At 41.8% G+C, this 15,850-nt stretch overlaps 1 protein-coding gene across 1 annotated transcript in view; it reads right to left on the minus strand.

The window, feature by feature from the left end:
- Positions 1–1,982: 1,982 nt before the first annotated feature.
- Positions 1,983–15,850, minus strand: part of LOC126237477 (solute carrier organic anion transporter family member 4A1) — a 1,087,525-nt gene continuing 1,073,657 nt past the window's right edge. The window contains exons 13-14 of the mRNA XM_049947621.1: positions 11,924–12,106; positions 1,983–3,219 (exon numbers count right to left, since the gene is read on the minus strand). Of these exons, the coding sequence (XP_049803578.1) occupies positions 3,012–3,219; positions 11,924–12,106 (391 nt within the window). The 3' untranslated portion in view covers positions 1,983–3,011. The remainder of the gene's footprint in view (positions 3,220–11,923; positions 12,107–15,850) is intronic.

Below are 15,850 nucleotides of genomic sequence, written 5' to 3' on the forward strand. Positions count from 1 at the left end.
ATCAGCTTGATTTTCTAAGGAACTCCTTGACAGAATAGGAGTGACCCATCAGGAAACTTCAGTTTCAATATGAAAATGCTTGGATTACTGCTAAGATTTTTGAATACTTGTGGTAGCTTTCTGCACAAGAGTTACGGAAGTGTGATCCAAATGCAGATTGGATTTCTGCCTGACATTAATTGAATGAAAGCTGCTAATTCTTGGGAATAAGCTGATGTTATTAACAACAAATGACAGTAAAGAATATATATATATATATATATATATATATATATATATATATATATATATATATATATATATATATATTGAGAGGCCAATGTCAGAATACCCCAACTAGTGAACAGAGTTCAACAAAAGGTTCGCAAACTTACACCACTTATTGTCGAAACTGCCCGTTTCTGAGCCAGAAATATCATTTGAAAATGGGCAAAGTTACCACAAAATATAATACCATATGATATAAGCGAATGAAAATAATCAAAGAAGACTAATTTTTGTGTTGAGTGATCACTTACTTCAGATACCCTTCAAATAGCAAAAATGGCAGCATTAAGCCTTGGAACAAGGTCCTGAATGTGGGCTTTCAATGACAGTTTACTATTTATCTGAACACCTAGAAATTTGAACTGTTCAGTTTCACTGATCATATGCCGATTCTGTAAAGTTAAAAAACTTGGTTCTGTTGAATTGTGTGTTAGAAACTGTTAAAACTAAGTCTTGCTGTGATTTAGCATTATTTTATTTTCTACAATCCATGAACTTATGTCATGAACTACACTATTTGAAACAGAGCCAGTGTTGCATGCAACATACTTTACTACCAAGCTAGTGTCATCAACAAACAGAAATATTTTAGAATTACTTTGTTCAAGACACCAGCATCAAATATGACTACCTAGTCTAGTTTTAGCTCTTGAGGAAGAATGGGCTGCCATTCTCTGACTGACTTTCAGATACCTCACTGAAAGTGTTCCCAGCAGAGTTCAAACTATCATCAACGTGAAGGTTGGACATACCTCATATTAATGTCCTCTAACAGTGTATTTAAGACTTCCTTTCTGAAAAAGTTCCCTTTAGTGGCTGGATGATCAGCATGACTCACTGGTAAACAAAGGATCCACATTTTATCTGCAATACTGCTAGGAAGATTTTCTTGATAGTGAGAATGAAATAGAACCTACTCCATCTCATGGTAGCAACTTCAAAGCAGCTGTCATTAATGGCTGAAAAAGCATAAAAATGGTCAGACAGCTCACCAGTATCCACTAGGATTACAATACCATGGTGTTTCATTTGAATTTCTTTGCTTTTTCTTTAATTAACATTTGTTATTAAAGCTGTTTTATTACCACTATGAGATATAACATTAAGGAAACATCTCACTGATGTCACAAAGCTTTCACAACTTCATCCACCACGAAACAGAAGAGAGGAAGGTTAGGATTACTGTCCCAATCACATCACAGTTATGTAGCTCCAATTGTACAGACAAGAGCAAGGAATCAGCTGTAACCCTATTACAGGAATCTCCCTGAAACCAACCCAAAGTAATTTAGGAAACCACAGAGAACTACAAGCAGAATAGATGGATATGAATTTGTGTATCACTACAGAATATAAGTCCAGTGTCTAAACCACTGCATCACCTTGCTAAGCTATGAAACTGAAGTACTAAACAAAAATCCACTGCAACATTTTAAAAATAGGAATACATACTCAATAAAATAACAACCTTACCAAATTTTACTTTTCTGGCTGCTTCTACAGAAAAGAAAAGTGTGTCAATACCTTTTAACATGAGATTTAACAGGCACTGTAGAAAGTATATCCACGCCACAATATTATTTCTTTTCCGATTGTATTAACAAGTAATATTGGGGTATGAAACTAGCATCAGATACTCAAAACACATATGCCTAGACTTAATTCATATTCGACACATCAGGGTGGAAAAGAACAAATTACTGTTTCATTCTTCATTTTCATTATAAAACACATTTATTAATCAGCTCTGTGTGCTTCAATACTATTTGTACATGAAAATCAATTGCTGTAGTACAGAAAATTAATAAATTTCATTTGTAATATATGTCAGTTAGTCACTTTCTGAGGTAATATCTTATTAGAACATCAGACATGGAAGTATTTCATGGCTGTTCTTATTCTCAGTAGCATACTAATATTCTTTGCCTAGAAAAACAGCAAAGTCTGGCAAGTTATTGCACAGTAATAGTAATTTTCTCATTTTATAACCACTAATTTGTAATGATTCTATTTAAAATTTCAAGATACAATTTTAAGAAATAATAAGTTATTATAGCTAATCGATCAGCCGACAACCACATTCAAGGTATGTACCAGTTTACAAAATATCAGTTTTCATTCTCACTGTACAATATGTTCTGTTGTACATAGGCAATAACATTTGAAATAATCACTTTGGTGTAATTTTGTTTATTTGCACATATTCTGCACATGATGACAACTGGTAACTTTTTAAGTAGATTATTCGAGCCAGCTATTTCCATAACGACAAAATCTTTCACCTTCACCTTATCATTTGGTATAGTGAACACATTTCTTTGCTATGACACTTATGCTTTAACAAAGAACACCAAAACACTGACAAGTACAAAAAGTTAATACACATCCTTTACACTCAGTGCAAATAATCAGCAAACATACATGTAAGAAATCTATTTTTTATGGAATGTACCTGAGACCAGTCTACCACATTATTCACATAAATTCTATCAAATATATTTTACACGGGGTTTGACAATAATAAATAAAATACTGCTTTTAGTCTTCACTGTTGACAATAATGTGGACGGGTTCATTCAAAAAATAAGTAGGAAGCTGCCTGTTTAGTCATTGACATATGACTTTTACAGAGAACATTGCACCTTAGCATGGACTATGAGAAGTACTCAAAGTTCCAGCAGCAAAATACTGACCAACACTGGCCGTCTGTTATTCAGTCCTAGAATCAAAGGTTTTCTTTAATATCAGTCAATGTCTCGAGCATGATTTGTGTGCCCATTCATACTGATAGTATGTATAACTCCTGGTCCATCTTGCATTGTGTCTGGAGATGTTGGAGTTGCAGCTTGCAAAGCCTGATTTAGGCCAGAGGGAGGAACATAAAACCACCATGCCAAGAAGAAAAACAGTAGGGATGCTGCCTTTCCTATGAAAGCCAGTGCAAGCATGTATCTGTAAAAGGAAAACAACATAATAGTTTTATTAACTTAACTTTTTTGTTTACTGAAAAAACAAGATTGCAGTTCTGTCTAGGGAAAACATTGTAAATTACAACTATTGTGAGTAATTACTGTATAGTTATATTACATTAACACTGATGATAAAAACTCAGAAAGTTACATACAAGTGCTTATTTCATTTACATAACCATTACATGAACCTAAAGTTTTGACTTCACAATTTTTTTATTTACCAATGGCTGAAACAATTCTAATAACATAGAGTTCTTCTTAAGGGGTAGCCGCATCTGCACAAGTCCATTTTGAAAAACGAAGAATGTCACAGAACAGTTGCTTAATGAACACTCTTTTATTCAGCACATAGCCAATTTTGGAACATTTTCAGTTCCATTATCTGGTACAAAAAATAACATCACTTAATCATCTGAGGTCATACTAGCTCCAATGTTGTCATGGAACCAAAGATTCCATGTCAACAAAGTAAAAGGAACAAAAATTCCATAAAAGCCATTCTCTCATGGTGCATGACCAGGAGTAAAAACAGGAAAACTATAATAGCAAATAGTAGCTGTTATGGAATTTTTGTCCCTTTTACTTTTTTGACATGGAATCTTTGGTTCCATGACAACATTAACATTGGGGTGAGAATCACCTAAGATGATTGATTTTTTTTCCACCAGATGATGGTACTGTAACTGTTCCTCATTTTTCAAAATTCTGATCAGTTCTCAATGTAGTTTCCTTGCAAATAACATTACAGTCTTTCATGGTGGCCAGGGCTCGACATATTCTGAATAGACATTGCATTGAATGGTGACAAATTTATAAATATTTTGTATCTGTACATATTTTAAATTCAAATCTACTGTTAGCAGCTGACACTCCAACTGCAGCAACAAAGTTATGTATTATTTTTTCTATTTGACATTAGATGTCGAATTAATTAACATCTGAATTCTCTGTTCATGAACAACACCTGTTCCTCACTCCTGTATCCACTAAAAACCACACAGTGTGCAAGGAAGTCATATCATAAACAAAGCTACAAGATTTGATGGAACGTCTCACATTCTGCACAGAATTTGCAGCTGAATTAGCTCCTATTTTAACCACAATATACCATAGATCCCTTGAACAGAAAACTATGACCAGTGACTGAAGAAAGCACAGGTCAAACCCATCTACAAGAAGGGCAGCAGAAGTGATCCACAAAACTGCCTCCAGCATCCTTGAAATTCATTTGGTGTAGAATCTTAGAATATATTCTGAGCTCAAATGTAACAAGACGTCTTGAAAAAAAATGATTCTGAAACCATCAGTCATGTAAAACCCAAAGCACATTTTTCTCACATGACATTCTGAAAGTCATGGATCAAGGTTCTCAGGTAGATGCAGTATTTCTTGATTTCTGAAAAGCATTTTACTCAATACCTCACATACACCTGTTATCAAGAATAATTTTATAAGGTACCAAGCAAAATTTGGATTTAGGATTTCTTTGTAGGGGGACATATTATGTTATCTTGGATGGAGAATCATCAACAGATACAGAAATAATTTATTGGAGCCCCAGGAAGTGTTTTGGGACTCTTCCTGTAAATGTATATCAACAATCTTGCAGACAATATTAATAGTAACCTCTTAGTTTTGCAGATGATGCAGTTACGTGTTATGAAGTACTGTCTGAATAAAGCTGCACAAATATCCAGATGGATCTTGATAAGATTTCTTCTTTAGATGCATGGGAAAAGAATTGGGAGAAATGAGAAGTGACAATTGTGGTGTTGCAGTCACTACTGTAGTCACTGTCACTGTTGTAGTCACTGATCTTGTGGCAGTAGAATTCTCTTTGTATACAAAATGTAATGAAGGTCAGAATACAAATAATAAACAAAAATGAGTAAAGACAACCACTCACTTGCACTTGCAGATGATGCACAAGTGTCACACAGATACATGTAACAGGTAAGAAATTCTATCATTACATTGCCCTCTTACCAATTTTGCTCACTAGGGTCATTTCCCTTTGGGTGATCCAGGTTTAAGATCTGTCCCATACACACATCCACCAGAGCATACATCATTCTAGGAGGTAGGAATCCGCTACATTCTGCCAGCATTGTATGCTTATGACAACTAGCCACCTGCCTACTGCCACAAATGACTTCTGCCAAACTGCAAATCACTGCAAACTTGACCACCCAGTTTTCGAAGAGGCCGCACCACATGAAACTATTGACTTCAATAAATGCTACAGGACCACAACATTTAGTTCCTTCACTAACTAAAGCTCTCATGAAATGCACAATGATAACTGTCCCTCCACCATGCTCTCTGTTCCAACAATTTACTGGCACTCTTTTGCTCCCAGCCTTTCCTCTCATGTTATTTTCCACCTAGTTCCTTCTTTGCCCCATCATTTTACTCCCCCAGTTCCACATCTCTATTCCTATCCCTTTCATCCCCTCTCATACCTCCCAAGGGAAGAAGGTACTCTATCAGTTCTCCATTCATAATAATCGATCACAATATTATTGCACCTAGGAATGAGGGCGCTTCAGTTGGATTATCACAAGTTTTTACCATGATATTTCACGAGGTCACACTGAAACATTTGTTAGTGTATGCACTTCTTTCATGATCATTCACAGTTCCCTGCATTTTCCTTAGTCACTGCTCTACTTGTTTACTGTGAAGTCACCGTATATTTCTGATAATGGCCCTGGGAGACCAAGTACAATACTATGATGGTGGGGTAGCACTTTTACTAAGATATAAACAACATGCCTATTATGTAATCATAGGGATTTTCTCTTCATTTTTGCACAGAAATGAAATTATAGCAACATAGTGTTTCTGTTCACACAAGTTTCATGGTTGTTAAGAGATGCTTCTACAGTTGTGAAGAGCATGAGGCTACTAAAATTTAAAAGAGATACAGGCCATATCATAGTTTACTATAGGCAATACTGTTCAGTAGTTAGAGATTCCAAATTTAAATTTTATCAATGATACATCAGCACAGCTCTTCAAGATGGAACAAGCACAAATAATAACACTGTCAAATTCTTTCGTTTTGAGATGTACACTCTTAGTTGGAAAATGAAAGTGAGTGAAGTCTACTGACTTGACCTACTGTGCCTGGGACAGTACTATTCCGTATCACTTAACAATTTGGTAAAGTGTATTTAGAATTTTTTCTTCAGTTCATCCTATTCCTTCCTGTGACACATAAGTCTTGAATCTGCATTAATATTATTTTATTTCTACACCTCTTGAAATTCCCACCTGCACCTATTATGCTTCTGTTATTACCATTTTTTAATGTATTCCCACCAGGTTCTCTCTTTTATCTTCTCTCATTTTATCCTATTTCATTATGTTTTCATCATCATCATCATCTTCACAGTTCTCCATCTTCCCTTGACCCCCAAATCATATAAATTTTTGCAGCAACATGCACATAATGTGCATACATCATGACTGCATGTGAGACTTACTCTCCCTCACCTTGGACAATGTTGTTAATTTACAGACTTAAGAATAAATAGTTGCATTTTGCAGTTCTAGTAAACACTTGATGTAGTAGCCACCAGAAAGATCGCGGGAGGCGCACATTGGCACGGCGCGTCACGGGCGGTAGTTGCCGTAAGTAGAGTCCCGTCCACCAGAGGGCACGCGAGAATTCGGACGCGACCTCTGCCGGCGTAACAACAAGAACAACAACAACAACTCCAGCAGCACGGGCCGTGCCGAGTCAGTCAACATCGGGCATGCCTAGGACACAGTCCCGGTCTACGCTAAGTGAAGTGCGACGTAAACGTGAACAGTGTTACTACACAATTGGCGACGAGTAGGGTCGTTCTTTCGCGTGTTGCGTCGTTGTTCCGGTTTCGCAGTTTCTCCACGGCATGGAGGATTTGGTGCGAGTTTTGGTTGCGCAGCAGACGGAACTCATGGCCACCATGAAACAAGTGCTTCTGGCGTTGCTCTCCACGCCGTCTGCTCCGGCGCAGTTCCCTCCTCCCTTTCCCCCGTATGACGAGACGGCGGAGGATTGGGACGCATATGAACATCGCCTTCGGCAGCATTTCCAGGCGTTTCATGTTGCCGAGGCGGAGGTATGTCGTGCTCTCTTCTTGTCTTGGATATCTCCCTCGCTGTATCAAGTTTTGCGGCAGCTAGCGCCGTTGCAGGAACCCTCGTCCTTGACTTTTGACGCATTGTGTTCGTTGCTGTCTTCCTATTATCGCCGCCGCACGCATGTTGTGGCGGCTAGGGTCGAGTTCTATCAATGCAAGAAACAGCCCCATCAGTCTTACCGGGCGTGGGCCGCTACCCTGCACGGTCTTAGTCGCAAGTGTCATTTTGCCACGGAGCAGTCGCGAGAGTCGTATGCCCACGTTATGGTACGCGACGTCATTGTTCGTTCGGCCCCTGATAGGGAGGTCCGGCAACGGGCCCTGCAGTTAGAAGACCCTTCCCTCGAGGAAGTTCTGTCCATTGCTCAATCGTATGAAGTCTCTCACGCGGCAGGTCAACAGCTGGAAGCGTGGTGCGACGTCGCGGAGGTTCAGGGTGGCGCGGCCGCGTCCACTGTGTCCGGGGTGGACGACGTGCGAGCGGTACAACCAGGCTGTTACGGCCGCTCCCGCACGGCGCGTAAGCAGAATTCCGGCCGCCGGCCCCTGTTACCGTCCTGTGCGTCGTGCTATATACATCACGATCGGTCAGAGTGCCCCCAGCGTTGGGCCGTTTGTCGCAAATGTAATAAAAAAGGTCACATTGCTAAAGTTTGCCGCTCAGCCTCAAAGGCATCGAAGGAAGCAAGTACAGAGGACATGGACGTTGACATTCAGGAAGTTTCATCGGGCCAGGCTCCCGACGCATCGGCCCACAAACTCTTTATTGAGGTGTCGGTTCGGTCGCGCCGGTTACAACTGCAAGTAGATACGGGCGCGGCAGTTTCGTTGTTGAATGCACAAACTTATTCCGACCTTGGATCGCCCCCGTTGGCGCCAGTTTACCGGCGTCTACGCGGTTATGGTAAACAGTTCATTCCCCTACTGGGTCAATTCACTGCCGACGTGACTTACAAATCAGTCACTCGGCCTATTACTTTTATTGTTGTCAGTGATGCGAGCTCCGCTAACCTTTTTGGCCTGGATGCCTTTCAGGCTTTCGGTTTTTCTATTGCTGACACCATACAGTTGGTCTCAGAAGACGTTCCCTATCACTCATTGGAATCTTTGATCTCAGACTTTCCAGATATTTTTGAGGAGGGCCTGGGGCGTGTTTCCGATTTTGAAGCTCACTTAACGTTGAAGGCGTCGGCTCGCCCGCGTTTTCTACGCGCGAGACGGATCCCCTTGGCTCTCCGCCCTCAGGTAAAGGAAGAGCTAGACCGGCTGACAGCCCTAGGGGTCGTTCTTCCCGTTTCTTCCAGTGAGTGGGCTTCGCCCCTCGTTATTGTCAAGAAGCCCTCAGGAAACTTACGTCTTTGTGGCGATTTCAAGGCCATAATTAATTCCCAATTGGTGGTGGACACCTATCCTTTGCCTCGTGCTGATGAATTGTTCTCCGCCGTGGCGGGTGGCCAATATTTTTCGAAAATCGATCTGTCGGAGGCTTATCATCAGATACCTCTTGATGAGGACTCCAAACGGCTGGCGGTCGTCAACACCCCGTTTGGCCTATACCAATACCAGCGGTTGGCTTTTGGAATATCCAGTGCCCCGGCGATATTCCAGCGTTATCTTGAGCATGTCACGTCGACAATCCCTCATTGTATTAATTACCTGGATGACATAATTGTAACAGGCCGCAGCACGAAGGAACACTTGCACAACCTTCGCACCCTCTTTCTCAAATTCAGGTCTGTGGGCTTGCGTTGCAACCTGCGTAAGTCAACCTTCTTCCAACCGTCCATTGAGTATGTGGGCTACACCATATCTCGGCATGGCATACAGCCACTAGGAAGTTTGGTCCAAGGTATCGTCAACCTTCCTCGGCCCACTTCGCTGAAAGAGTTACAAGCCTTTTTAGGCAAGATAGCCTATTACCACCAGTTCATTCCCAGGGCTTCCACTATAGCCCACCCCCTGTACTGCCTTCTGCACAAGGGTGTTCCTTTTGATTGGTCGCCTGCATGCGAGCGAGCATTCACCTCGCTGAAGGGCCTCCTCACTTCAGCCCCTTGTTTGGCTACTTTTGATCCCCGTCAGCCGTTGGTCCTGGCTACAGATGCTTCACAGTATGGGGTGGGGGCGGTCCTGGCCCATCGCAACGCAGACGGTTCCGAGCAACCACTGGCGTTTGCGTCTAAAACGCTTAGTCCCGCGCAGGCCCATTACTCCCAGGTGGAAAAAGAGGCTTTGGCCATTGTCTACGCTGTTACCAAGTTTCACCCTTTCTTGTACGGCACGAAGTTTCAGTTAATCACTGACCATAAACCGTTAATATCGTTATTTGGCCCCACCTCTCAGATTCCGGATAGGGCGGCCCACAGACTACAGCGCTGGGCCTTGTTCCTCTCTAAGTACCATTATGACATTCATTTTCGCCCTACAGGACAGCATGCCAACGCCGACGCTCTTTCCCGTCTTCCGGTGGGCCCGGATCCTACGTTCGATCGAGAGGAGATTATGTGTTTTCATTTGGATGTGGCATCCCGCCAAGCAGTTGATGGCTTTCCGATCACTAGTTCTCGAGTCGCCAGGGAAACGGCGGCTGACCCAGTTCTCCGGCAAGTAGTTCGCCTCATTCAGCAGGGGTGGTCCTCCCGCCCTTCAGGCAGGGCCTCGGACCCTCTTCGTAATTATTTTCTTCTACGAGACCGCCTCTCGATCTTGGAAGGAGTTCTCCTTCTGGCTACCGATGATACAGCTCCTCGTGTGGTTGTTCCTGCAGGTTTACGAAGGGAGGTCCTCACGTTATTACATGCGGGGCACTGGGGTGTTTCCCGTACTAAAACCTTGGCTCGCAGACATGTGTACTGGCCCGGTATTGACAGAGAAATTGAGCACTTGGTGGCCGCCTGTTCCCAGTGTGCGAGCCAACAAGCATCTCCCAGGGCAGCGTTCTCTTCATGGCCGCCGGCAACACAAGCATGGGAACGTGTTCACATCGATTTTGCGGGCCCGTTTCTCAATGGCTTTTGGCTCATTGTCATTGATGCTTATTCCCGATTCCCATATGTGGTTCGCTGCTCCTCAACTTCAGAAGTTGCAATCCAGGCACTAGCAAAAATCTTTTCTGTGGAAGGTCTGCCAATCACCCTGGTCTCAGACAATGGACCGCAGTTTATTTCGCAGACCTTCCAGGATTTTTGTAGGCGCTTCGGTATTCGGCACGTTTGCTCTCCCCCCTTCCATCCACAATCGAATGGGGAAGCCGAGCGCATGGTGCGCACATTTAAGATGCAGATGAAAAAGTATGTGCACGAATTTCCTGCAGAGGAAGCCTTGACGTTTTTCTTGACGGCATACCGGACCACACCAATGGGCGACCGCAGCCCCGCAGAGCTCCTCCATGGGCGTCAACCTAGGACTCTGCTGCACCTCCTCCGGCCTGGTCCTCGCCAGTCTTCACAAAACGAAGTACCTGGCTTTCCACTGGGTATGTCGGTCTGGGCCCGTGGGTTTGGTCGCAATCCACGTTGGATACCGGCAGTGGTCCTGCGCCGAAATGGCCGCCGGCTCTATACCTTGCAGGCGGGGGATCGGGTGGTACGTCGTCACCAAAATCAGCTACGTCCACGTTCAGGCACCCACCCTCCGACCTCTCGGACACCAGCTTCCCCATTGCCGGCACCTGTATTGGTTTCACAGGGGACGTTACCTCCTCTCCCCGCTGTGACTCTGCCGCACTGCGATGGTTCTCAGCCTTGGCAGCCTCCAGTAGCTCCAGCACCGGCATCGCCATCATTCGAGATGCCCCAGCGAGAGCCGGCCCCACTCGCAGGTTCGGTTTCTCAGGGGGCTAGTTCACCTGTGGTTGTCCCTTCCCCTTCATCCCCACCACTGGGTCTTGCCCCTCCCGAGGTGGAACGGGATCCGGAGTTCGACAGCTTGTCACCCGTTCTGTCCCGAGCTCCGGTTGTGGGACGACGGGGGCCTCTTCGTGTGGGTCACTTCCAGCCGTATTCGAAGCTTCCAGCTCGAGGGTTGGCAGATCCCCTCGACTCCGGCCATCCAATGGATGTGGAGGTCATCGCTCCTGCCCGACGCTCCACCTACCGATGCAGTGGATCACAGTGGCTTCACCCCCCGAAGGAGGAGGAGTGTAGTAGCCACCAGAAAGATCGCGGGAGGCGCACATTGGCACGGCGCGTCACGGGCGGTAGTTGCCGCAAGTAGAGTCCCGTCCACCAGAGGGCACGCGAGAATTCGGACGCGACCTCTGCCGGCGTAACAACAAGAACAACAACAACAACAACTCCAGCAGCACGGGCCGTGCCGAGTCAGTCAACATCGGGCATGCCTAGGACACAGTCCCGGTCTACGCTAAGTGAAGTGCGATGTAAACGTGAACAGTGTTACTACACTTGACATTTCACCTTTAATGTGATGGGACATCCATTATTTCTGCCACAACATACTACCTTCATGCTTTTCCCCTTGTCTTTAAAACTTGTCAGCATATCTTTTTCAATTTTACATCTATATTACAATAATGCAAACACAATTGGTACATACCTTCCCATGTAAGTGTTGTCATAAACCTGACAAGCACCTCTTTCATGACAACTCTCAAACCACTGGAGGCAAGTTTCATCAATTAAGGCACCAAATACCATTGGTGCAGGAATGGTACCAATAAGTCGTACCTTTATCCACTGGATTCCGAGGGCAAAAGAACGCTGATCATCCTGCACACACCTAAAGAGAGAGAACATGAGTCATCAAATTGGTAATTTTGTTCTAATTTATATTAACTAAAATAATTTCAGCCATTGTTTCTCCTTATTATCTAACAGCATCTTATTCAAATTTTTTAATATGTATGAGGGGACTTCAAAAAGTAAGTTATACACTACCAGTGGAAAGTTGCTGCTGTCAGAGCACAAAAAACGTGTACATTCCTTTTTATAAGACTCTGACAGAAAAGGGAGGCAACAGCTGCCTCAGTCATCAACCCACCACCCATAACAAAAATTTTGGCATGTGAACATATGCATTCTCTTTTAACACATAACACTCTAAATCCTTTTACCCAGTCTCTCTTTGTAATGAAGCCTACATACTCACTGCCATTGTCTATTTAAGTCTCTCTCTCTCTCTCTCTCTCTCTCTCTCTCTCTCTCTCCCATGGTATCCTTTTTCTGCCATTGATTTACAGAATATCCCACAGCCACTGTCTCCTCACTCAATTACACTGTCTCCTTTGGCCTTTCTTTCCCATCTCCACCAAATCTTGGCAGCTCAAAAATTCTATAACCACTTTGGGCATATTTTTATAGGCATGAAGCGCCCATTATACAGAGACAGTGTGTCATAAGGTTTTATTGGTGAAAAAACATGTTTTGGTCACCTCAAAAACCCTGCAATGACTCTAGAACCCTTGCGATGTTCCACTACACCAGTTAAAAATATAGTTATGCCTCAGACTGGGTATTATGTGCATATTTTACATGCATAAGTACAGTAACTTTGACTATCTGGACCTCAGTAACAGATTATATTTGGTACCCAAGAGTACAGGTTTTTAAAAATTTGTCTTGATTACAGATAAAGATTTTCAAAAATGGAAAGAATGGCATTTCTAAATGAATAAAGAATGTATAGTTAAAATTTGAGCCACTTGCCATGGTTAATTATTTTGATAATTGCGGCTCATGGAGCAAGAAGCTAAAAACCAATTTCTGCAGTTTTCTCCTGCATAGGCAAGGTAAATTTGAATCTCTGAATCAACGTAAAGGATAATGATATCAAAAAAGTTTTGAAGTTTCCCAAGAATATCATCCTAAGAACATATGGTAAAAATTTTGACAATCCTCCATGGATAGAAACTATAGAAAAGACCATCTCCACAACTAGTACTTTTTGTACCCAACAATCATAATTTCTTCAGGTTCTCTCAGGACTGCCCATGAACAAATGGTGCTATTATAAGCTGCTTAAGTCCACCTTACATGCCTAATGCAAACAAACAAACCGATTTGCACAATTTGCACAATTTGCTGATCTGGAGGAAATATGTAATGTTCAAATTTTGACTCTGTGCTGCAGGATAGTTACAGAATGACCATTCTTCCGATAGATATACAAATGGTCACTACATCATGGGCTGTCCATAACAGTTGACCCCTTATCTCCATGATCAGTAAAACCCGAGATGTGGCCCTCTGAAAAATTGGATTTTTGCGCGCAGCTTTTTGGAACATATTGGTAGCATGTTTTGGTGTACACAGAGTGATTAAGGCAGGTGATGTAACTTTTACTGAATGCTGCACTACAGTTCAAAGTGACATTGATACATGACACTACTTTTTAACATAGTCACCAAGTGCTGGTAAACAATGATTTGAACATTCTACCAATCATTCAGTTCCTCAATGAAAGAAATATACTTCTCAATAATGGAGTCAATTGAGAACTGCTGTGTGTCCTTATCATTGTAAAATCTTTTTTCCTCCAGATGTGTTGGAAACATTGCCGGAACATTTTCATCTGTGATCGATGTCAATGGCCTTCCTTTCCCAGTCAGCATCACCCACATCTGTGCAGTGTTGGTCAAATTGTTTGACCTATTTCGCTATGGCTGGACCCAACATTACATTTGGTCCATATACTCCCAGAATTTCACAATGAATCTGTGTAAAACTTGACATTTTTCCCACAAGAATCATAGTGTCTGCATACTTCATCTTTGTAGTATGTATCCAGTTGCATCATTAGACTTGCACACTGTGATGCAACAGTTATCCATATCACAGCAGAGATGCGTGCAGGAAACCTGGATCATGTTCTCTTTTCTGATAATGTGTCACTCTTGTTGCACAGTGGTCTCAGGAAAGGACAACATGGGTAGCTATTTTCTGAAGTCTCTAAATATTTGATGTTTCTTATACTCACTGAAATTGATTAATTATTTTCTGTGAAGCTGTATTTTAGTATTTCACTCTAAGGCAGCATAAATGAAGAGTGATAAAATGTCTGCACCAGGAACAACAAAAATTCTGATTCTAAGTGCTGTTCAATATAGTAACAATGTTCCAGCAACTTATTTGATCGCTCAAATCACATGGACATCTTCAACTCCCTCATTCTGGAGTCTGCATGACCTGGCCTTCCTTTTCGACCTTCCCCATCCCATACCTCTCTCCTGCAAACAGAAGCAACAATTTGTTCTGAAAGCTAGATAGTGTGTTGTTTTTACTTTTATATATGTCCATCAGTGATACTATACATATTACCTGGACAGCAATTTTGTCTTCTAAGCTTTCCTTCTTCATTCCCAATTTTTTTCTTGCATTTATTAACTTTTTATTCCTGTCTGTAGCTTTCATATAGTACTTGAATATAGTTTTCATCTTTTACCTACTAATTACCACCACATTATTATTAGCACAATGGATTTTGATCCTCTATTATGTGTTGTAGCTTCATTTTTCCTTACTTCAGAGTGACATACATCTGCTTCTTTCTTTTCCCATTCTCCAGAAAAGAATAATTTTAAGTGGCTAAAAGTTAGAGAGTTAGAGAGGCAACAGATCCTACTTTTTTTGTAACCTCATTACACACAGTCAACTTCATCATACATTATTGTTATTCATTCTTGTCTGTCACTTTGAAACAACTCAGTTTCCTGGGTTACGAGGTGTGCATTGGCTTTATCTCTGATCTTATGGAAGATGTCCATATGGGAGCTATTATACAACATACACAAAGACGAAACTTTGTTGTCACCTCAGTGAAGTACAGTGAACATCATCAGTTACGAATAAGTACAGTGAACATCGTCAGCTACAAATGCCACAAAAGTTCCATATTTTATTATGTTATGCTATAGTAATAGTTTTTTACCTAAAGATAATGTAAAATTATTAAATCTTTTACCCGTACAGCAAATTTCATGATGTGGTTTATATCTGACATGCGTGTGATGGAGAACTGCAGTGATAACACAGTTTGGTCCCCTTCCCCAAATCAGCCAATCAACCAGTGATTAACATTGAAAGGTTTCACTGCATTTGAATTCACTGAAAAATGTGTGCCAAGAGTATGAATAAAAGAAACAACTTGTACAGCTATTTGTTTTCCAGGAATAATCAGTTCTTGAATTCACTACTTAAACTTCATTTATGGATGTTAAAGGGAGAGAGGTTATAAATGAAAGTCATATCCTGACCTGAAAGTGGACTTTAAGCCTAGAAGATTGATGTTCACCTATTCAGTCAGTCAACTAATTTCTAAAGTCTATTATTCAACACTCCAAACACTCTTCTCTTTTTGTGCCATCCTCTTCATTTCTTCTTAATTTTGACTATTGTTATTTCCAATATATTTAATACTATTTCTTTCTTGGCCTCCCCTTGTATTTGTTTCCAAAAACTTTTCTGTGGAACATATTTGTTAAAATCTGATTGTTTCTAAGTACATACCCAAAAAAGTTTTGTTCTC

The sequence above is a fragment of the Schistocerca nitens genome, chromosome 2 (assembly GCF_023898315.1).
Source record: "Schistocerca nitens isolate TAMUIC-IGC-003100 chromosome 2, iqSchNite1.1, whole genome shotgun sequence".
NCBI lineage: Eukaryota > Metazoa > Arthropoda > Insecta > Orthoptera > Acrididae > Schistocerca > Schistocerca nitens.